The sequence below is a fragment of the Dermacentor albipictus genome, chromosome 9 (assembly GCF_038994185.2).
Source record: "Dermacentor albipictus isolate Rhodes 1998 colony chromosome 9, USDA_Dalb.pri_finalv2, whole genome shotgun sequence".
In the NCBI taxonomy this organism is placed as follows: domain Eukaryota; kingdom Metazoa; phylum Arthropoda; class Arachnida; order Ixodida; family Ixodidae; genus Dermacentor; species Dermacentor albipictus.
In genome coordinates, this window is record NC_091829.1 from 66,056,938 (window position 1) to 66,080,930 (window position 23,993).

Sequence of the window (23,993 nt, forward strand, 5' to 3'; positions counted from 1 at the left end):
TCTGCACACCTTTAGGGCAATTCAAATTGCCCACCCCCAAGTATGGGACTGGTGACACTGCATATGTCATCACAGCTCTTTGCTTCCCTCGGTGAGTAAAACGACGCCTCAGAAATGGTGCTAGGTTTCCTCCTCAAAACAAAAACACGCTGCCATGGAGAAACCGAGCCAAGAAAAAGCATTGTATTCGCTGCTGCAGCTGCTCTTGGTCAAGCGATGTGGACCCCTTGGAAATTCCGTGACGTCACATGGACGTGGCATTCTCTGCTACTTGCAGTTAGAGTGAGTTTCGCGAGCCAGGAAAATAAGCACAGAACTACACGATAACGAAACCACTGAAATGCGAAAGAGCAGGCAGCACAGAGCAGAGAAAACGAAACCTTTGACTGATCGTGTCATTGTCAAGGTTAGAGTTTTTTTTTTCCACCTAAAAAATAAAATAGAAGTGGACAAGTAGCGACTTATAATGTAATACAATTATCTTTTTATTATAAGTGGTGGAGTACTAGTCAGATAATTATATTGAGGAGTGCCTCCATTATTGCACTAGTACTTGGATGTCCCAAGGGAGCGTTTAAATCTTGTCCTGTATTTACCAGTTTCTCAATTACTATAGCTCTGTTCATGATAACATTGACACTTTAGAGGTTCTTGAGCACTAAACTATCACTTTAGCTTGACTTAATATTTGCCTTTAGTGTCCCTTCAAGAAAGGCAACCATTTATTATTAGAGACTTACTGTCCTGTATGATCACCATAAATTTCTAAACTCCTTCACCATGTAATCGCTAATCACATTGTACAATTTCTTGAAAAAAAAAAAAAACTCTATGTTGACAAACCTTCAACATAGATTTAGGAAAGGTTAGTCGACTATAATGTAGTTAATTACAACGGTTCATATATTTGCAGATCCTCTGGGTCAAATTGATGGCACATTCTTAAGATTTTAATTGGACAGGGTAATGGATGAAAAACTAATTTCAAATCTCAAAGCTCCCCGATATACTAATTGCATGGATTGGAGATTATTTGACCAAGCTGAATCAGCTTGTTTCAGTGGAGGCAAATGATTCAAGCCGTCTTCCTGTAACATCAGGTGTGGCCCAGGCCAGCATTCTGGGGTCTTTGCTGTTTTTACTTTATGTGAGCAACATTGTTAACGTAGTAACACCAGGAACACAAATCAGACTGTTCGCTGATGCTTGCATGTTGTTCCGTGAAATTACTTGTATTGATGATCAGAATAACCTGAACTCGTCTCCACAATGTGAAACAATAATAATAATAAATGTGTTTTTTAAAGCATAAGCTTAGGAATTCACCTTTCTACATTAAAGTTCACTTATTTCACGTACATATACTCAAAGTAGAATATTCTTGTCATATGGGATCCTTTTACTAAACTTAATATCAATAAACTAGAAGTTACCCAAAGAACGGCTGTAAGGCTTATTTATTCTAAACTGAAACTTACAGACTCGCTGGGTGAGCTCATGACAGCCAAAAATATTGAAACACTCGAAATACGACTGACAAAGAACTGTCTAAACTATGTTTATTCCCTTTTAAATCATAAGTTCGCCCTTGACCTCAGAATTGACTTATCTCCTCTATCCACGAGACATACAAGACATCATTGAGCTCATTCTCTAACTCCATATTTTGCTAATATTATCATGTTTCAGCTTTCATTTTTTTTCCGCGTACAATATCTGACTGGAACTGCCCAACTGAGCCTTATGAAACGCATGTTGATTAGAGTTTTTATTTTGTGATGTACAATACATTGGTCTTACATATTCATTTTTGTTGTTTGTTAAGATTTTGTTTTCAATTGTGTTATAAATATGTTTACAGTCTTCACAATCGTGCTTTATATGTATCTGCCTTTTGTTAGGCATGACGGTCCTGCTTGGACCACATTGAGGTCTGCAGTATGTAATAAATAAATAAATAAATAAATAAAAAGACAGGAGTAATGCTATCACTAGGAACAAATGGAAATCAACCATGGTAGACTACTGGAGTGGGCAAATCAATTAACATTCTTCTTAAAAATGCTGTGACAAGATTACAACCACAACAGACACAAATAAAAATCAGGAAGACTTGGGGATGGGCTGCTTGGTAATCCACTAAGCCTGAAATGGCATAGAGGACAAGGAACCGGACATAGACAAGCCTTATAATGGTCACAAACTGAGTCAAATCACTCTGCTCTGTGTGCAACTCTGTCCATGCTAGTTTTAAGAGAATTACAAGGACTAACTCAGTGGTGTAATGCACTGATACTCATTGAAGAGATGATTAGACACCTGTTTTGAACACCCTTGTTGTGGTGCACAAGCTTGAAAATAGCCCCCTTGGACTAACATTGGCCTGAGTTGAGCCACTCCGACTGCTGATGTTAGCTGAAGCATGTCTTTTAAAAGCATTGTAACTGTGTGAAAGATTAGTAAGTTTGCCTTCCTCCTGCTTGTGTGGACAAAATCTTTTCATATCTTTCACCTATCTTTTCTATCTTTTCTGTTTTCCCCACTGCAGAGTAACCAACTGAACAATTATTCTGGTTGATCTTTTTGCTTTTCATCTCTCTCTCTCAGCTTTACGTACTGCAAAGTGAAACAAGAGACTTCAAAGGTTGTCCTTATGGAGATAGCTTAAGCTAATGTAAAGTGCTCTGTGATTCAAACGCGATCATCGGCCCACAAGGTGGCCAATGCTTTTTGTGCCACCAGTGCGTGCTGAGGCACCGAGCTCACCACCACTGTCTGCATTTTTACAGCAGCACATATACAAATGTAATGCGATCACGTGGCCAAATACTGTCCCTGACACACCTACACCGTCTGTACTACAGAAGGATGGCATTAACGATGTGACGATGAAAGCAGAGTATTATTAAATTGATGATGCTGATTATGACACTTCAAGACAACTTCACATTTTGTCTACTACAATGGCACTTTTAAATTCCATGATTTTCCTAGGTTTTCCTTGAAATATGTTTATCAATATTCCCCAGCTGTCTGGGACACTGCAGGCTCAGCTGCACGAAAGAAATGGTAATTTATAGCCTGCCAAGTTACTATGCCAGCTCATAAATTTCAACTACTACTACCATTAGGCTTCCAATCAGGTAGAATGCACTGTCGGATTTGACTGAATCCAGCGTTATGCAACATTTTGACAACCCGGCCAGACTCACGCTCACAGAACCAGCAAAAGACACCCTTCTCTGCAGAGTGCATAGGTTCACTTGAAAATTGTGCTTCCTTCTCACATACCTCTAGCTTTGCCATAGCCACTGTGGGTACCCAACTTCACCAATTCAAAGCAAGCATGGTGTGAATTTTCTTTATTTTCTTAATTTTTTTTTAGCACTGACCAATTCCCCTAAATTCCACGTTTTTTCCTCATGGTGGACATCCCACTTGAATGTCAAATTATTAACTTATTTTATAAGCATTTCTCACCCTTCGTACTTACTGTCATCAATTTACAAGCAAGAAGCATGTGGTAGAGCTACAGCTTGGAAAATGTGTCCCACTGTACTCCTTTAGAAAAGCTACAGGTGGTCCAAATTAATCTGGAATCTCTAGCCACAGAATTTCTCACAGCCTGGTAGTTGCTTTACAGGATTAAATTTTCTTGTAAACCAAATTATTGAAAAAATTAAGCAGAAAACATTGACAATCACTTTGTCAATGTAAACGAATGGCCCAAACAAACAAAATTATTCCAAGTTCAACTACTGATAAACCATGAAAATGGGTGAAAGAGGCAAAGCAGCTGTTTGCTTTAAAACTATTTAAAAGAAAAGATGGAAATGACTTAGTGGTACATTGACTATCCAAGGTTAAAAAAAGAACAAAACAAAACAATAATCGATTAAATTCTAGGGTAATACGTGCCAGAACCACTATCTCATCACGAGGTAAGCTGTAGAGGAGGACTCACATTCACAATCACACTTATTTATAATTGTTAACCAATGTCAACACAAACAACCAATATTCTTTTGTCAAATTACAATAACCAGATGCTGTTTTACACATTCACCTCCGACTAAGAACACTAGAAAATCCTGCCTGTTGTATCAATGGTCTACGTGTTCCAATCTTAATTTTCGCCACAAGGTATGTCAAATGAAAAGAAAATTCGATAATCGTTTTTTTCCACCCACACAAGTTTTACTAAAACTTGGTCGAACCTGATATCTGCTTGGAGTTCTAATCTTTCATAAAGGGTAAGAACAATGGCCGGTTTTACAAAGCCAATGAATATTCCCCACTTAGTTGGAACAAGCGGTCAAGATTTATCATATTATTATTACTCATATATGCTTCGTTTTCACTCAATAGTCTGGCAAGGAACGATATGCTATACAATATGTTCAATGCCAGCCGGCCTTCAGTGAAGAAAACTGTGTGGCCTTCTTACAAGCCACATTTGCAGACGGTAGCTGTGACATTAAAATGATTCCCAACAAAGGTACGTTCAAGGGCTCAACAAAAGCGGACATCCAGAAAGGCTAAAAATACGAAAGATAATATACTGTTCACATGCCTATACAAATATTTGTCCAAAAAGGCGATAATTGCCTGTGCTATTTTTTAGTCAAAGTTACCGGAACGTCCAGAATTTTAGGCACCTGACAACCCAAACCTCCAATTTCCCTAATAAAAGAAACAAAACTTGACAGGGGACTCTAGATTTTAGTAAGCTGAAGATTTGAAGCTAGTCTTGAACTGGTTTTTTGCTGACAGCTGCACAAATCTTGCAAATCAGCTTAGTCAGCAAAAGCAGGAAGTACTACCAATAAAAATAAGAAAATGTATCCAATGTGCACATGCAATTATAGCCAAATGCACCCACACAAGTGAAGTAAATAGAATTATGCCTGAAGGGCAACAAAACCATGAATTACACAGAGACAAAAGTACATCAAGCACTGCCTTGAAATACACCTGACAGATACGAGTCTTGATTTTCTGCAAGACACATCAGATATGCATTGCGGTGAAATAAAAATCAACTAGTAGCACGTCTAAATATCAGCAGAGACCTTTGTAGTCTGGATGGCTTCCTCATTCCTGCAAGTGTCAATGACACCACGAAGTAATGGAGCTTCTCATATCATTACTGTTACAACAGTATTATTAAAAAAAAAGGCAAGAAAAAATAAGAATGGTATGCGCAACGCAGCCAGCAAATGTAAATGACCTTTCTGATAAGACCAGGACCTTGGTTTTCAGATTGGCGACATTTATGCAAGACACGTAGGCACAAAAGTAGAATCTTTCGATACATGTTTCACAGATGAAATGCGCTTGCATGAGACTAAAAAGAAGCCGTTCCCGTTGATTTTATTGCGGCAGAATCAAAAACAACGTTGCGTGAAGTAATGCTGATCAGAATTTCCCAACGATCACGTCCTACAATTAACTGCACGTGCTATACCAATAAAATATGCACGTTTACTTTTTTTTTTCACACAATATCGCCACGTGCCCACGGTTCTTTCCTTTAACTGCACCGAAATGTCGGCTCCAGATGCATCGACATTTGCAGGCAATTAGTATGCATGCCCCCCAGCAACTATCCCACACGTCAACGTTCACTACGAAATGAACAAGCGCACAAAACAACAGCTTAGCACAGACGCTTGAAATAGGTACGAACGCGAGACGCACGTCTGCACGGTAACACGAGAGACTGAACACGGTCCGCGAAGTCAAAACCAAAACAATCGGACGATCAACCATTTCTCCACGACACCATTGCACAAGAGGACGACGACATCGACGACGGCACAATGAACGAAAAAGAAGAAACAAAAAAAAGAAGACTTTTTGAACTTCTGCGAGGCGACGGAAAAAGAAAAGAGATCCGCAACGCTCGCTCGGCGGGCGGTTTTAACAGGTTCCGTGCGGGCCACAGACGAAGCAGCACAGCACTATCGAACGCGAATCGAGTTCTCAACACCCCGTCAGAAAGCTCCGCCGGGAACAATGCCGCCGCATGCAAGCAACGAACCACACATCTGCCGTAATTTACGTTGCACTCGGCTTTACGGGCAGGTGCGCCCGAGCAGATACGGGAGCGACGCCGCAACAACGATAAGAACAAAACAAAACTGGAAGGCCGGCGTGCGCCAAGTAGCTGCGCGCAACAGTGTATCGTCACAGACGAAAAGACAGTTTTCTTTACGATCGGCGACGAACGAACGGGGACAGGTGCAAACGTCGCCTGTTGCAGCGTCACCGAGAGCTACGTTCGTGTACTGCCCGGAGCAAGCCACGCGTGAAGTCAATCACCTGCGCGAGTCGCGGCGATGTGCGACTACCACCACTCCACGCACACAAGCTGTGCACACTGCTAAAAGTTCGCACGCACGCACGCACACGCGCGCGTAGAAAGCAGCACACGGAAACCGAGCGATAAAAAGGTGAGGTGGCGACAGCATTGCGAACTTTGGATCGACCACCGATGATTCGCCCGCTGAAGGACTCACCGTATTGTCTCGACGATTTCGATGGCACCGTCATGCTTGTCCTGCGAATGGGGCAGAGAGAGAAAAAAAAACACACACATAAGACACGGGCATCATCTCGTCGTGCCCGCAGAGCTCTCGCGGGCAGTCTGAAACGAGCCGATGAGACGATACGTAATTGCTCACGTCGGCACGCGCAAAATCGAAGCCCAACGCTACGACGTGCAGGCGGGCACGTATCTACGACGCTCCTTTCCCAGTATCGGAGCTCGGAAACGAGCTTAGGCCTAAGCCTCCAATGGGACCCGAAGTGTAGTAGAAAGAAGGGCTACTACCCCTCGTTCACACGCTATTTTTGCTCTCACTATAAGGTACTCACCGAGGTGGAGAGCGGCCAGGGGTAGACCGCCGGCTCGGCACCGGCGGGGCTGTGGAGCCGTAACTCCATGAGTGCTTAATCGACGACCTCGGGTCGCCCGAAGACGACCGCGGCGGTGCGCAAGGGCCGACGGCCATGGACTGCCTCCATGATCGCAAACGCCATGTGTGATGGGTCGTCACGTGACGGACCGCGTCGGCACGCCATTGGTCGGCGTGCATCCCAGCCCCCTCCCGCTCACCGAATAAAGTAACTAAAAACACACCTCCAACATTAATTTGTAAACAATTTATACAGCCTTTTTTGACTATTTACCGACGTTTGCGCCATCTGTTAGGCATTTAAAAAAGCATTTTTAGTTTTTTAGACGTAATATATGGTTAGATGTGTTTACACTAGGCGACAGGTAGTCATTGTAAGGCTTGCAGAGCGGCGCATGACTCGCGTTTGAAGTTCCAAATTTCGTACGGTGGCTGCACTATGTTGACTCCTTGTCCAGTTGTTTCGTTTTGCAATGCGCCATGTGTGACAGACGCAAAGGAAGTGTTTACCGCGGAAGAATTACGCAACTTCACCTTTTAGCGGGTCTTTTGATCGCTAGGACGATCCTTAGCAGCGAGAGGCGCTGTATACTTGATTTATTTCGCAGCTCGCACGAACGAGGTGAGGCGATGCATAAACGCTCTTTTGCTCTTGTCTGCTTCTCGATAGGAAAGACGACCTGAAGGTCATATTCCGAAATTGTGTGCCCGGGGATCTCGCAACGCCTACAGCTCGCTGGAAATACCGTGAGCGTTTGCAAAGCAATGCGATAGAACTGGTATAGTAGCCGTTTACATGGCTGCATATTTTTTGTGCTGTCTAGTGCTGACCCTTGACCTTATCGGCTTCGCGAGCGCTCTGGCATTTTTCAGCAATAACGCCGAAAACAGTAAGCCTGTCGCTTGAAGGTGTGTATGGTACACCGAATTGCGCCCCCAATTCATGGTCAGGCAGCTTGAAAATGAATATGAAAAACGGCACATTGGTCTTTTTGTTCCCTTAGAATAAATATAAAGTTCATAATTTTGAGGATTATTTGTTTTACCGACAACAGATGGGAAGTGTGTTAGATTGGTGCTACAACCTACATATTGCTTCATTTTAATCGTATCGCTAGAATATGTAAATGTTCTGCGGTATGCGGTAAGCCAGCGCACTATGCAGGAACCGAAACCAGAAATTCTAACATTTATATGACCCCTGGAAAAGTGTCGTGTGCTATTGATCTTCTGTATTGAACCATGCTTTTATTTTTGAATAAAAATGCTAAAAAGCATTTGTTCTCTTTTTTAAGTTTACATGAAAGTGCTTATCAATTCGCACAATAGCGCGCAAGGTCTTAACGTAGATGGCGCTAGCTATGCAAAGTGTTATGTCTATTTTCGGTTTCGAACTTGAACTAACTGTTTAAAAGCCAAAAATATTTTATCAAGAATCAAAAAGTCTATACGTGATGTGTTATTTATTCAATACGAAAAGACACTACTTGGGTATCACCACGGTGGCATCTGCGCTTGCCTGTACTCCATAAAACCGAAACCAAACACCGAGGCGCGTATGAAACTCTATGCGCCTAACCGAACGCCATAACCTCCTTGCGCGTAGCATGGCCTCCGAGATTGCGCACGCTGGTCAGTTTTCTTTTTTTGTGGGTGTGCGGTATCTTGGAGGCCATGCGCGCAGCCATCGATTAAAGAGGCTGCGCATGCGTAGTGGCATGCGCTCTTATGAACGCGGGCTTTTCGAAAGCAGCTCGAAGCGTTGGCCGTGTTCGCTTGTCACCACTTGCTTGTCACGGAAGGTAAATCTCGCAATTTGTATGCATTCGAAACAAGAACGCACCTGGGTACGTCATAAGTGCTTTCTCCGTGAAGGTTTTATGCAGCGTCCTTGGTTTTCTCATTCTTTCACGGCAAAACCTGACGGTTTTACAGCGACGGATTTACATCCCTTCGAAACGCAGCTCGCGAACTTAAGCGGGAATCGTCTCAAGGGAACGAAAGAAAACGTCTCTAGAGGCAGCGAGTACACCTTTGTTAGTACTTCGCCTCACTTGATCTGATTTATATAACGTCAATTTGACAGTCTCGCACACCGAGACCAAGCGAAGAACGCTCAAGGCAACCTCGGTCATCGATTGTGTCTACCCTGTGGACGCACTCGTCGAAAAGTGCGGGTTCGGTTCCCACCGCAGTGGTAAGTTTTTTTTTTTTTTCGTCCACTTTCATTTGCCTTGGTTTTGTCATTTCTAAATTTTGACTGACAACAACGAACAATTTACGCAGTGCTTTAATTGGCTTCATTCTTTCGTCCGGGCTTCACACGGGTGTGACTAACAAGAAGATCGGGCCCCTCGGTTCCCCTTCTTTCCTCGAACCCTGCATGTACTTAGCACTTCAACGCTGACCGCGTATATTATCTATCTAGTTCGTACTGGAATAGTACTCGAGCAACCTGCGTTGTCCTGAACAGGCAAGCTCTTTGGACATAAAATAGGCTGCTGCTGCTGATGATGATCCTCAAATTTAAAAAACAATTAGCCTAACGAAAGTAAGGATTTGACACAATCCTTGACACAAACGGAGAGACGCATTTATACATCTGTCGTCGCTCCATGTTCCAGCACTGCCCCAGCTCTGCAGCGCGGACTTTACATGGTAAGCGGACGTCGCAGTGCGTAGGTAACATTTCCGTTAGTACATCCACACAAAAAGAAGCAAAAATAAAGTTCACGCATACGCGGGCAGTCCCTTCGACGTGAAATACAGCGAGGCCAATACTGCACTCGCTACTGTTACCTGCATTAGTTCTAGTTCGGGCGCCAATTTAATAAATGAATAAATAAATTCAGTGGCAAGTAAGCGGTAAATGCAAGACGATAGAAATGCGTCTGCATCACGTCTCGCCTCTCTGAGTAACCGGACTCACGATTTAAGCCGCGTTCACCATTTTTTGCGAAGTGATGTTCAGGAGCTCACTCGACACATGTCCTGCCTCTTCGACGAGTAGATACCGTAGGCGCCACACACACACAAGCACACGCACACACACGCACACACACACACACACACACGCACGCACACACACGCACACACACACACACACGCACGCACACTTTCCGCCCCCATTGGAATGCGCGCTCGGGGTCACCTCCAGTTCAGCAGCGCCAATTAGGCCATAGCCACGTGGCTACTGCGGCGGGTGAAACGCCAATTAAGGGCGCTGTGGGTGCTGCGACAGTGGACGCACGTGGGCCAAGGCGGTAAACAGGCGTCCCGCAGCGAGACAACAATGTTAGCACGCATTTCTTCGGCAACAGCTTCGGAAGGTGCGCACGTGGTTAGCCGACCATTTTCTCTCACGCCGTCTCCCATTGCAGTGGGTCCGGTAGGGAGAGGGGAGGACGCAGCGTGGTTCCCCACCGCTCAAACCACTCGGAAAACCATAAAACGCGACGTGCGACAAAGAGGGGGATGTCGCTATACCGAGAACAGTGTCGGCACAAAAGACACCCCAAAAGATGCGTGGAAAAAAAAAGAAAGAAAAAAAACGGCAGTTTGCGGTCGGCGGAATAGCTACGTAGGTTGGGGTTCCGGGCAGTGGCGGCGGACGGTAGGGGGGTGTGGTCAAAGTGTACGAATGTTTTTGTTTTGTTTTGTTTTTCTTATCTTGCCTAGTCTGCCTCTGCAGTCACTCCGGTCGCCTCCTTCCCGATAGGTCAAGCACTTCCGACATCCCCGAATGTCGAACACTTAAAACGAGAGGATGAGGGTGAATGAAGCCGCACCGCTTCCTGGCACTGAGCCGTGCTCCCACAAGGGCTGCAGAAAATAGCGTCAACCTTTTCTTTTCCCCTCAAGCACCACTTCTCTACAGACGCTCTTATTTCGTTTGTGAATTCCCACAGCCAGTTTAGTTTTCATTGGAGGCCCAATACGGCTGCCACTAACCGTGTGTAAAAAAAATCAACGTCAACTGAAACGAACTAAAACACTGCAGACAAAACACGGTGGAAGGAAGGAAATCAACTTTACTCGATGTCCTGCAGGCCACCAGAGCTTTGGTCTTAATGGAGTGGGCGTCTCCCACGACGGAACCGGGAGGTCCAGTTTCCTGGCGGCGTCGTGGACCTGCTGGACGGCTCAGAGTGCAATTAAAAGCGGTGACATAGGTGCTGCTCGAACTACCGGGCGTGGAATATCCACCTTTTTTGCGGAGCTGTTTGTTCTGGAGAAAAAGAGATGGCGCTTTCGGCGGCGCGCCGCACGTTGCCTCAAGCGAAAACGCAAGGATACGAAACCATTACCGCTTCGGCCCTGTTTCTGTGCGATCAGCTGTCGGAAATGCAACGGGGTTTTCGTTGACGCACTGTGCTCCCTTCGTGCTGCAAAAATGTGGAGCGGTGGATTGAATACGTGCAGTAGCTGGCTGTAAAAAATGGTGACTGGCATATTAAGATGTGCAATGAATATGTGTGACCAAGTCCACGGACCACTGCTACCTGAAGACTGCCTGCACGTGTTGCCGGCCACCCTGCGTGATGGGCGGCTTTCCTAGAGGATAAATTCACTCCACCGTCAACGTTGTACACGAGCCTCCAATGAGAGGACTCCGGAACATCGGCAAGAGGGGGTACCGCTTATTCGTTGCACAGTGACAAAGAGAGTAGCGCCGCTTCCTCGCAAAGCAAGATAACGTACGTTATCTCAACCCGCCGTGATTGCTCAGTGGCTATGGTGTTGGGCTGCTGAGCACGAGGTCGCGGGATCGATACCCGGCCACGGCGGCCGCATTTAGATGGAGGCGAAATGTGAAAACACCCGTGTGGTTAGATTTAGGTGCACGTTAAAGAACTCCAGGTGGTCGAAATTTCCGGAGTCCTCCAATACGGCGTGCCTCATAATCAGAAAGTGGTTTTAGCCCGTAAAACCCCATAATTTAACTTTTTTAATTACGTTATCTCCCCGACATCCACCCCGACTAGCACACAAACTCCCGCGCACTATATCACGCCCACGTATCAAGAATGAGTGAATGGGCTCACTCTTAAATCAATGCGTCGAAGCATGAGTGGCAGCGACTACACACGAATGTTCGAAGCTGAACGATTCGTGACAGTCCACAGAGTAAGCGAGTGACTAGCGATCATACGTCTTTGCTACAGTATATTACAAAGTACCGATCATCTACGTTCCAAGCCTTGTGCGAAGCAAGAACAAATCTATCGCAGCTGAGCATACTTACGAGCGCTTGGCCAGATAGTGACCGCACCGAGGAACTTTACGGAGTCAGAAACATGACAATACGCTGATTCAAAGATTGCCAAATAAAAAAAAAGGAAAACGGAAGGAAAAACACACTGATCCTGATTTAATTCATAAGCGGAAAGTTTGGACAGCTTGGAGTACATGTATAGTCCTGCTTTTAATACAAGCACCGTATACGCTGCTCGAGCTGTTTGGACAAGTCGTAATGAGGCCAATAGTGCTTACATGTCCTCTGAAGCTGTGACCAAAGCTTCGTGTCGCCCACCCAATTACCGTCTACGATATCCGCCGAAACAGAGGTTTGCTGAGCCGCACCGGGCGTCATGTGCACATCCATTGTAAACACATGCAGAGGCAGCTGAGGCAAGCTATGGACGCGTCACCACGTGATCAAACATGGCGGTGCCCAAGAGATCGCCGAGAAAAGGGTCTTTACGGGAGCAGGGACACTTTGCATCGAGATAAGACAAGTGGGATGTGAAAAGTGGCTAAGGGAGGCTGTTCCCGAGGTCCGATGATACAGGTACTAGGTAGCATTTTTGTTTGAGGTATAGTTCCAGGTGGTGGCGCATGCTTCTGTATACGCCCGAATCTGAGTAAGAACTTGCATAGCGCAGGCATCATATGCTTGACCGCGCCGTCGGCTAAAGCCCATCATCATCATCATAATAATAATCATCATCATCATAATCATCATCGTCGTCATCATCATCACCACCCAGGTTCTCGGGCCCCCGCACGAACCCACTGCACTCAAGCGTTTATGTTACGTCGGTCCATAACGCTGGCAGCGCGGTCAGTATTGTCATGGTCTGCACTACCGGGTCTCCAGAGGGCAACAGGGTCTCCCTGTTCTCCCAGGTCTTCAAGTGCTCCATAGCCCCGCGAGGGCAGGATCCGCCAGGCAATGAGAAAGGAGATTGAGAGCAGAATTAAGCGCGAGGTTCGGGACAGATTTTACAGGCTGAACTGAGGAAAAGTGGGCGATAGTTAGAAAGAAAAAAGAAAATTGGTGCCAGAGGGTTCCTTGTCGATTGCTGAGGAACTTGTGCGGTGGAGGGAACAGCTGACGCGCCACCTTTGAGGCATGCGTGAGCTTGTTGAAAGTGAGCGCGCGATCCTTCGTGAATCCCGGATTGGAGGCTGCAAGAGTCCGGTGTGAAGAACAGGTCGGAGGCCTCGTTAGCGGGATTCCCGCAGTGCGCGGGCACCCAAGTCAGCTCCTCGTGACGGAGCGGAGTTGCAACGGGCGAGTCCAGTGTGTAAAAAGCAGAGACGTGGACTCGGCCTCGCGGGAAAGTTAGGATTGCAGTTTTTGGAATCTGATAAGGGTCCTCGCTCTGCCAAATCCACAAATCAGTGGCGTAGCCAGGGGGTGGCATGCCGGGCACGTGCCTCATCCCCTCCCTGATAGAGAGAGAGAGAGAGGAAAGGGGAAAGGCAGGGAGGTTAACCAGAGAAAAAGATCCGGTTTGCTACCCTACGCTGGGGAGAGAAGGGAGGGGGAGGTAAAGTGGTAACAAAGTAGAGATAAGGAAAGAAAGGAGCATAGACACGCAATCACAATCGGTCACCACACGAACAACTGGTATTTGAGATTAGAGAACTAATCCATCCCCTCCCTGAAATTTCTGTGCTGGTATGCGGTTTCCTCTCTTCCTTTCTCACCCCTCCTCGTCCCCGGTCAAATGGGTGACACCCCCTACCCAACCGAAGAAAAAAATTTGGCTACGCCACTGCCGCACACACGGTACCCATGCATGAGTCAGTTCCGGGATAGGCCAATATATCTTAGTGCTTATTTGACGTCAAAGAAACAGTAACGAAACTGGGATTCTTTACAAACTTGAGGATCCATATAACGGTTGGATTCACAATAGCATCAAGCATAGAGTTAGTATACGAACTCTAGAGGAAAAGTTGGGTGAGAAAAGTGATAACCGCAAATGCGCCGCCATGTTGCTACCTATCATTCTTGTAACGCTAAATATATTCAAAATATGATGCACAAGTAAGCACTTACACGCAGCACGTACCTGTGGATATTGCGCGAAGTCCATTCCGTATATCTTCAAGAATATCTGATGGCTATATACGCCTACAAATATTTATGCAAAATTTATGATGCGTGATTGGATGCGTTTGCAGGCGCCTGAACTAGATGGAGCCACCATAGAGAGGGAGGCTCGGGGATGACGTTGATTACGCGTCTCGTCAGAATCGCATCTTGTCGTCTGCACCTGCGCACCTGCACAGAGTAGCAACATGGCGGCGCCCCTGCGGCTACCTATTTCATAGCATGCGCGCTGTGGGGAGCTCTACCCCCAGAGTTTGTTATATTAATTCTATGGCATCAAGCGTAGAGTGTAAAGCTCTATGGCATCAAGGGGCGGGGAGGGCGTTTCACGCGTGAAGTGTTGCCTATGCTGCTGCTTGGTAATTTGCACGCTGCAGATGAAACGCTTATGATGATGGTGATCTATTGGCATCCCCTTTGAAACAGGGCGGTGACACATAGTCACCTAGTCTGCTTGAGTTAGTCAGGTATGCTATATACATGCATACCGTATCGATCTCTTTCTTGCTTCCCCCCCCCTCCCCCCACCACCAATACTCTACACGCCTCCTGCTGATCTAGACTGCTGACCGGTTGAGGCTTCCGTGTACGCGCGTCTAGAGTTACTGTATATGCTACAGTAACTCTACGCGCGTCTAGCGTGTTGCGCCATCTCGGGTGGGAGACGAGGGACTTATTCGATGTAAAGGCAGCGCGGGAGGCTTGAATTTTCAGTGGTTTTCGATGCGTAAAGCGTTGAAAAACCGGCTACCGAGATTGTTAAATACATTTGACTAAATTAAAAAAAAAAGAAATCATTTCGCTAGCCCTTCATTTGCTTTAGTTTCATTACAATGCTTTTTGTACGTCCTTACGTACGGCTGTAATGCACTATCGGAATTATGCTCTCTGTCTTGAGCCAAGCCTTTATGCGGATTTATCTTTATTAATGCCGTAACTTGTGTTTGTTGATTGTGAATTTAAATTTTCTTAGATGTATACGCTGTCTTGAAATTTGAATGTATGCAGTAACTTATGTTTGTTGATTGTAAATTTAAGCTTTGTTAGATGTGTGGTGTCTTGAGGTTTGAATGCGTGCTGTTGGTACTTCTGGACATTGTAACGCGGCGCCATAAAAGTTGAAGGTACTCCTTTTTTTTTGTGTGCACGAACTTCAACGCTTGTAAATTTCTGTTAAATTTTGCATGATTTGCTGACCGCCATGTGAAGTTGGCAATGCGGGGGCGTGCGGCCTTGTCAAGCTGCCATTATGACGACTTTTTCTGCAGGCCGCATCAGCTGCGTCATGAATGCGCGTGATGCGAACAACAACAACAACAACAACAACAACAACAACAACAACAACAACAACAACAACAACAACAAAAATTCTGAGCTATCGAATGCGGAGAAACGAAAGATACTCGTTGAGAACCACCAGGTCAGTTTACGGAGCCGGTCATGTGCCAGAAGTGGGGGAAGAAAGTAAAAGTACTGACTATGTCCGTCTCAAATTTTTTTTATTCGGAAAGATTTGCGGCAAGGCATTAAAATTAAAATCAAAAGTTCAATAAAAGCTTCCACTTTGCGCCGTGCAAGAACTGCAGCGCCGTCTTTGCAAACTTCTCCACGACAGTTTTGAGGCATATATATATAGGTCTGGCTTCAGTCCAATCTTTCTTATAAATTCCTCATTATGATCGCCCGCACGTCCCACGGCACATCCAAAAAGCAGGTGTCGAGTGTCTGACGTCACAATATACCAGGCACGTTTACTGGTCGTGGGTACTCCGCAGTGTGTTGAGCTCACAGTTGGCCCGTGGGGGGGGTTGTCCCCTGGTAATGATGATGATAATGGTTCCTTCAATAATGGCACCGAACCACTGTGGGATTAAATAAACATAAGTGCCTCCAATGAGGTACACTGCAACGTTCCATTGCGCTCGTTACTCAAACGTCGCGAGAATGGAACGGTAATTCCGAAACGGGATCCTGAACATCGGACAGCGCAGCGTGGTTTCGCATGTCTGCGGCGCGTCACTGGCAATGACGGTTCTTTCTTTCTTTTTTCTTTATTACCTATTTCTTTACCTTAACACACTCACCGCTAACGTTTTCCCTCGCTTACATATATATAGGCCACTTAGCCCAGCCTCTGGAAGTCGCAGAAGCTTGATGTAGGTGAGTTGGTTATGCATACTTGATGAAATGAGCGCTACGAAGACGCGGACGAAAGAACAACATGTACGACAGACAAGGCGCTACTTCCAACTAAAAGTTCTGTTTCTTCAAAAAAACATTTAGTTGGAAGTAGCGCCTTGTCTGTCGTACATGTTGTTCTTTCGTCCGCGTCTTCGTAGCGCTCATTTCATCAAGTACTCTGGATATCGTGTTCACACTTTCGCGCTTTGGCACAAACCGATCCACAGCGCGATCGTGCGTCGCCTCGTGAAACGAAGAAGAAACCTCGCATTCTCGCGACGCGTGGCGGCTCGTGACCCATTCGTCGAAGGCATAACGGGTAAGGTAGACTGTACGTCGCATTTGGCCTTTCGCGCTCAAGCACTCGCCCGTGGCGTTCTCGGCGGTGCATGCAATAGCAGTCGGCGCCTTTGCGTGACGCAGGTCCGGTCGAGCGAGATTGCTGCTTGCTCGAACGAGTCTCGCACCTCTGGACGCTTCGCACTCCTCGGGCTTTGGCCATCGTCGACACGATCGAAGACGCCTTTACGGTAACGTGAGCCCTACTCTCGGCTGTATAGCTGCTTTTAATGTGTTCCTCGACAGTGATTTTGAAACTTCTCCACCGCTTGATGCCAGGATCGGCTAACGAGGTGCGCTGTGATTGATGCAACCTAGAGGGGATATCTGAACCTGCAGGGGGTTCTAGCGCGAAGTGGAAACAGACTTTGTAGGAGGGACTACAAAAAACAAAGGACCGAGTGAGCGCTAAGCACTGTTCTTTCCTACTCCCTCCCACAAAGAATTAGTTTCCGCGTCGCTCTAATGTGTACCACCCTACAGACTTCAACCAACTCGCTCAGTAACATATTCTACACGATATTCGAACCATTCTGCTGCAATGTTGTACGATATTAAAGGGCGCTAAGGAAGAGAATTCCATACATAGCTTGCATCGACGTCACGGCTTGGAATCATGGGATAGCCATCCGCCACTGCGGTGAACCACCGAAACATAGAACGACAGAAAGCTTAGCTAGTTGGTAAGGATTCATTATGCAAAAAAGAAGCGAGGCGTGCAGACAGGACACAAGAGTAGAGAAGTGGACAACACGTGTTGTCCACTTCTCTACTCTCGTGTCCTGTCTGCACGCCTCACTTCTTTTTTGCACAATGAACCACCGAAAGCCGACTGACCGCGCCGTGCCACATTCCCCCTCTCACCCTTAGCGTGAACGCGTCGATCCGATCAGCTGTGAGCAGTATACTCAGCGTGAAAGTACTGATTACGCGTAGGTGGTGGCATTCTGAGCTGAAGACAGGGAAGCTTGCGGCACGTCACCGCTGGTATGCGTCACCGCTGGTATGCCGAAGTGGTCACGGCCGCGTCCCAGTCTTCGCGTGATTCGTCAACATGGCCGCCGCACGAATGAGCCGGCACATGTGACGTCACATGCAAGCCATGTATAATTATAGAGTGATGCCACATGCAAGCTATGCATAACGATAAAGTGTTAGATGTAGGCTTGTGGATTCTTCATAACCTACGGGTGTTCGCGACGTTTGTTTTATGCAGGCTGGGGTCTGGCGCATACTTAAATGCAGAGGAAATCGCGACTGATGGTTCTTGTGAAATCCTAATCGTCCACGAGACGCTTGCAGTCTCGGAGGTCAAAGTGACCTGACCGCACAGTAACCGGTCGCTACAGTGGTTGCTTCGAGTCGGAGGCCCGCCTGTATAGTGAGGACGGCTCACACTTGTGAATAGTATAGTTACTGTCCACTGGTGGTTTCACGTAACTAGAACTAAACTTCCAAAAATAGATTGGTACGCCTTAGACAAATATGACAAACAGTCTATTGTTCGTAGACGTATCGAAATCCGTCATGGTCCTAAATTATGATATAGGCAAGCACTCCACGGGGGATGCGCACACACACTCTCTCGTCGTTTTCTTTTCTTTTCTTCTTTTTGAGGACGGGCACGCGGGTTTCGTTCTTTGAAAACATTGAAAACACGATTGACAGCGCTGCCATCGAGACAGGCAAAAACGCAGCTTGGTCTCTTTTTTTTTCTTTCTCGTGCTTCACTGGCTTTCTTAAGATCCCGGAGAATGGAACCACGTTAAAGATAACGCAATATAAACGACTTCTTTGGCTGTTTATGAGCGCGGCGTTTCTCGCCGATTATTTCCGCCAACCAGTAATGACCATGAGTAGACCGTTATGCCTGCGAATTCGGCAAGCTGCTCTTTACGTAGACCAAAGCCTTTCGCACTGTGTGTACCTGGCACGTCACTACCATTGCGCGCATTAGTCCAAACCAGACAAGGGGATCACAGGAAGAAAAACTGCGGCCAAACTACGGGTGCACCTCAGCCTGCATGGAGCCGCCGTTTCGGCAAGGGGATCCGACTTGCCGAAACGTATTGGCTGCTCTTCCCTAGTTCGCCTGCCGTTGAGATCAATCCGTACAGACAGCAGTGATTCTCAACAGTGCACACGGCATGTGTTCAGTGCTGAGAGTACAGTTCGATGTTCCACACTTGTGATAATGTCCAAGAGAACTATAAGAAGCCTTCCGTTATTAACCGCCCTTACATATATCGGAGCCAGCGCGGAATTCCGCACGACCAGCTGATCGCTGCAATTAAGCAGCGTGGGATTTCTTACAGTTTGTTACTTCTTGTCATGGAGATTGAGCTGCAGAACTCCAATTAGTGGTAATCCTTGTTTCCCTCCTCTCTGACTAGGCCTCGCGCCATCCTCTATTCAAGAAGTGACCAAAATTGCTCGTAATCTAATAATGCGCAATAATGTGCTATAGCTTTTGTCAGATTCGATACTTTTCACAAACTTCTGCGCCTATACGGCCCTTCTCGAAGGCCACGTTATGATGCAGCTATTTAATGATGCGGATAGTTCTCTCGAGTACGTCTGACTTGCCTGGCCACGCTTTCTCTATACTATCTTAAGTTTGTTCCCTTCTCCGTGACTGGAAGGTTCGACCTGCACACTCGGTCTTGGATTACAGCGCGAAGTGACACGGACAGAGACTAGAAGCAGACAGGACAAGCGCTAACTCTTTAGCGCTCGTCCTGTCTGCTTCTAGTCTCTGCCCGTGTCACTTCGCGCCACAATCCAAGATCATGTTACCGTACCAACTCGCACAACGTTCTACCTACCCTTAGTTGTCACATCTCGCGCGTGCATACACAGCAGACCGTGTCGGAGTCCGATCGCCTCGCGGAGTCTGAAGGCGAGAACGACACGGGCGCGCCATGGAGACCGCGGGTTGCTGGAGCCAGCTGGGCCTGGTGATGTGGCGCCAGGTGTGGCTGGCCCGGGTGAGGCGCCACTACCTGGTCACGCTGCTCGAGCTGGCGTGCATGCTGTTCCTGCTGAGCTCGGTGTGGGAGGAGTCGGTGGCGCCGTACCGGGCGAGGCCCAACAAGGACCAGTTCTTCGACAGCGCCGACGCGATCGAGTTCTGGGGCCGTCCCAACGAGTCCTGGAGCGAGGGGTCGCTCGCGTTCGCGCCCAAGCATCCCTTCTTCGAGGACCTGGCCACCAGGGTCTGCAAGTCGCTTGGACCCAAGTGGAGTGAGTCGAGTGGCCGACGGCGGGGGGTCTTTAAGCTCGTTCGTAAACTTTCTGTAACCGTTTACGGATCACCGTGTGCCGACCTTACGAAGCTTTTTAAAGCAATGAAGGGGGCTAGTTGGTGAACGTTCATGATTATATTGCGCTTAGTGTTACACTGACGATATTAAGTGAAGGACAGGACGTGGACGTCCTGTCCTTCACTTAAAATCGTCAGTGTAACACTAAGCCCAATGTAATCATTTACGAAGCTTTTCCTTTCATAAGTGTCCTTCGCCATAGTCCGGTCGTCTCCGCTAGCAAGATGGACAGAGTAAGCACTGGCTCGCATTTTATCTTACGGACAGTTCTAAGTGTGAGAAGTTTTTGTGAGTAAGGGCCCGCGTTACCACAGTAATGGTCGGCCACAGTAAAGCTGGCGGCGACATCTTGGGACGATTTGTGGTACTACAATGCATTTGAACACGTTTTTTTTGTGTGTGTGGCGCGAGCGTTCTTGTGGAAGCAAAATTCTGAAAGGACTGCACGTTTGACGACTATGTCGATAGCAACGTTTTGCGCCAGCTGTTATGTAGAATATGATAGGTCGCTGCTGCATTAGCTTTCTGTGCGCGCTGGTTAAACTCCGCGTCACAAGATGTCACTACCGGTATTACCGGGTTACCGGTCTCTCCGGTAACCCGGTAATAAGTTTACGCACTCAAGATAAAGCTTTCTATTATAGACAGCTTTTGTTTAGCGTACGCAACGTCCGTACGTACGCCATGCAGTGTCGAATGAATGGTGCGCATGCCTAGAACGCAAGCTCGACGGCGATCATGGCCCCTGCCGCCCTGGAAACTGTCTCGCTCGTGGCTGTCACATGAATCGCTGCAGAAAAGGAGCTGTCAGCAGTAGGCACTAACAATAAGTTGTCGTCCCTCACGGCGATTTACGAAGCACGATACTACTGCGTACATCGACGAGAATCGGCGTACACGGCACGATGCAAGGGGCGCGAGATAAATGGGACCCTGCGTGGCGCAGTTTCAAATTTGATAACTTCTAATTCATCATCATCATCATCGTTACGCCCACTGCAGGGAAAAGGCCTCTCCCATACTTCTCCAACTACCCCGGTCATGTACTAATTGCGGCCATGTTGTCCCTGCAAACGTCTTAATGTCATCCGCCCACCTAACTTTCTGCCGCCCCCTGCTACGCTTCCCTTCCCTTGGAATCCAGTCCGTAACCCTTAATGACCATCGGTTATCTCCCCTCCTCATTACATGTCCGGCCCATGTCCATTTCTTTTTCTTGATTTCAACTAAGATGTCATTAACTCGCGTTTGTTCCCTCACCGAATCTGCTCTCTTATCCCTTAACGTTACACCCATCATTCTTCTTTCATAGCTCGTTGCGTCGTCCTCAACCCTTTTTGTAAGCCTCCAGGTTTCTGCCCCTAGGCGTGTACTGGTAAGACACAGCTGTGTTACACTTTTCTCTTGAGGGATAATGACAACCTGCTGTTCATGATGTGGGAATTACTGCCAAACGCACTCCAGCCCATTCTTATTCTTCTGATTATTTCAGTCTCATGATCCGGATCTGCGGTCACTAACTTTTAATTATGACTGCTTATTTATTTCGTAGTAGTCACATACACGTGCAGGTTGCGTCATACTATTATGCCTGGGTCACCACAGGACCATATAAAATCTGGTGTCTATTGTGCTTATAAATGTAAAAAGTGTTTATGTTCCCTATGCCTGTGCAAGCTATTAATCTATACAACCTACTACATGCCGTTATGTAATTCTGAATGTACTGTACCATATTTTTTAGGTACGGCGGAAATTGTTGGGTTGATCTGTTTGCGAGGGATGCCAAGCTGTCGTTAGGACTGTATTCCTTTTTTTTTTCCTTTGCCACCCTCGGCTTCTTTTTCTAATAAAACTGAGATAACTGATTCAATGATTCGCATGGCCGATAGCCGGTTTTCCACCACTGCTGCTGTTTTGCACGCCGCATGGGGGGGGGGGGGGGAGGTGAGGGGTTGAGAGCTCGCGGCAGGGGTGCGGGAGACACGATAGGTGACGTCAACAATGTTTTGGTAGAGCGGGGCCACAAGGGCTTCTGACGCGCCCTGGGGGACGCAGCAATGCTTTCTGGACGCCATAATTAGGCGTGACCTCCCGCAAAAGCATTGTCGGAGCTTTCACGCTTGCCTCCGTCCTCACGACTTACAGCAACGACAGTCCTGGGAGGAGATAGGGAGAACGCTAGAGAGAGCAACGCGAGAGAGGAGGCAGGGAGCGGGTACAACTGGATCCCTTACCGATGCAGTCAGGGAACAGGTGATTAACCTTACCCCTCGGCGCTCGTGGCAGTTCACCTAACATGATACGGGAGAAAGAAAATTCGTCGTCAGAAAGCATTGCTCATATAGGCTCCCTTCTGTAAAAGAATGAGCGAATGAATGACACGTCTCTCGTTGTTCTGTGTACTACGTGGACAGCACAAGTGGTGCAGGCACGGTAACATCTAAAAGTACACTAAAAGCAAAGATTAAGTCAAGTTAAAGCGATAGTTTAGTACTCGGGAACCTCTAAAATGTCAATATTATCGCGAACAGGGCTTTAGTAATTAAAAAATTGTGATAAATGCAGGCCACAGTTGGGCACTTCCCCGGGACATTCAAGTACTAGCCCGATGACGGAGGCACTCCTCAATTTTGTCACTAGTGTTCAACCACTCGTAATAGAAAGATCATTGTATTGCATTATAAGACGAACGAAAATGCTACTTGTCCAGCTCTATTTGATAAAAAAAAACAGTACTCGTTGACGTTACATTTGACAATGATGCGGGCGGTCGCAAAGTTTCGTTTTCTCCACTCTTCGCCACCCGCACTTTCACGTTTCAGTAGTTTCGTTCTTGTGTATTGCTGGACAGGTTTGGCCTACTTGCGAAGCTTACACAAACTGGCCGTAGCAGAGGATGCCCCTTCCGTGTCATGTGCGGGATTCTGGGAATGGTCCACGCCACTTGACCAAGAAGAGCTGCAGCGGCGAATCCAACGTTTTGTCTTGGCTCGGTTTCTCCGTACCCGCGTGTTTGAGTTTTGAGCCAAAAACGGCAGCGCCGTCTGTCGGGCGCCGTTTTACTCATCGACGGCAGTAAAGGGCGGGGATGGCGTAGGCAGCGTCACCACACCCCGCTCGGTAGGTGTGACAGGAATTGCGCTAAAGGTATGCGTACCCTTCAGACTCGATTCTCTCGTGAACTACGAAGGCGAACCAGAAAGTCTTTGTCCCTATTTTTATTAGCCGAAACAAGGTACATACAGGTAATTACCGATTTACGTACTATTCTACGTACCTTACACTATTTTTTCGCAGAGTCCCCACAACTGTTCAGACATTTGTCCCATCGCAGCGTTAAATTTGTGATGCCCTTAATGTGGTAGAATTCGTCCGGCTCTTTTCACGCTCTTTTCACGCTCTTTTGCGCTCACACTCTTTTGCGAACTCACAACGTCATCACCTCACACTTGTCAAAGTAATACACCTTTCCCCATAAGCGGGCTGCATTTCCCTGTGGATTTTGATGGGCGTTAGTCCCTTACTCCACAGAAAACGAATCACACGTCGTTGCTCGTACGCCGTCGACGTGCAAAGCACAACCACCATCTTCAACAACTGACAGCAGCGCCGTGCCGCGGAGCTACCGGCAGATAAGGCCGGGTAGGCCCAATAAAGGTCCACCGCTGGGAATGTATATGATAAGGCCGGGTCGGTCCAATAAAGGTCCACCGCTGGGAATGGATATGATAAGGCCGGGTCGGTCCAATAAAGGTCCCCCGCTGGGAATGGATATGATAAGGCCGGGTCGGTCCAATAAAGGTCCCCCGCTGGGAATGGATATGATAAGGCCGGGTCGGTCCAATAAAGGTCCCCCGCTGGGAATGGATATGATAAGGCCGG

General features: G+C 47.0%; 2 protein-coding genes across 6 annotated transcripts in view; one reads left to right on the top strand and one right to left on the bottom strand.

Annotated features, from left to right (window-relative positions):
• gpp (DOT1 like histone lysine methyltransferase grappa) overlaps window positions 1-7,086 on the bottom strand; it is a 65,837-nt gene extending 58,751 nt beyond the window's left edge. For 2 of the 3 annotated variants that reach the window (XM_070526275.1, XM_070526276.1), the window contains exons 1-2: window positions 6,880-7,086; window positions 6,522-6,562 (exon numbers count right to left, since the gene is read on the bottom strand). In XM_070526275.1, coding sequence (XP_070382376.1) covers window positions 6,522-6,562; window positions 6,880-6,948 — 110 coding nt within the window. In that variant the 5' untranslated portion in view covers window positions 6,949-7,086. The remainder of the gene's footprint in view (window positions 1-6,521; window positions 6,563-6,879) is intronic. The other variant, XM_070526274.1, reaches the window with a different exon arrangement.
• A 9,613-nt stretch (window positions 7,087-16,699) lies between these two features.
• LOC139050081 (phospholipid-transporting ATPase ABCA3-like) overlaps window positions 16,700-23,993 on the top strand; it is a 98,012-nt gene continuing 90,718 nt past the window's right edge. Inside the window, exons 1-3 of one of the 3 annotated variants that reach the window (XM_070526279.1) lie at window positions 16,700-16,765; window positions 16,870-16,981; window positions 19,648-20,028. In XM_070526279.1, coding sequence (XP_070382380.1) covers window positions 19,707-20,028 — 322 coding nt within the window. In that variant the 5' untranslated portion in view covers window positions 16,700-16,765; window positions 16,870-16,981; window positions 19,648-19,706. Of the gene's footprint in view, window positions 16,766-16,869; window positions 16,982-19,644; window positions 20,029-23,993 lie in introns of all 3 variants that reach the window. The other 2 variants (XM_070526277.1, XM_070526278.1) reach the window with 2 other exon arrangements.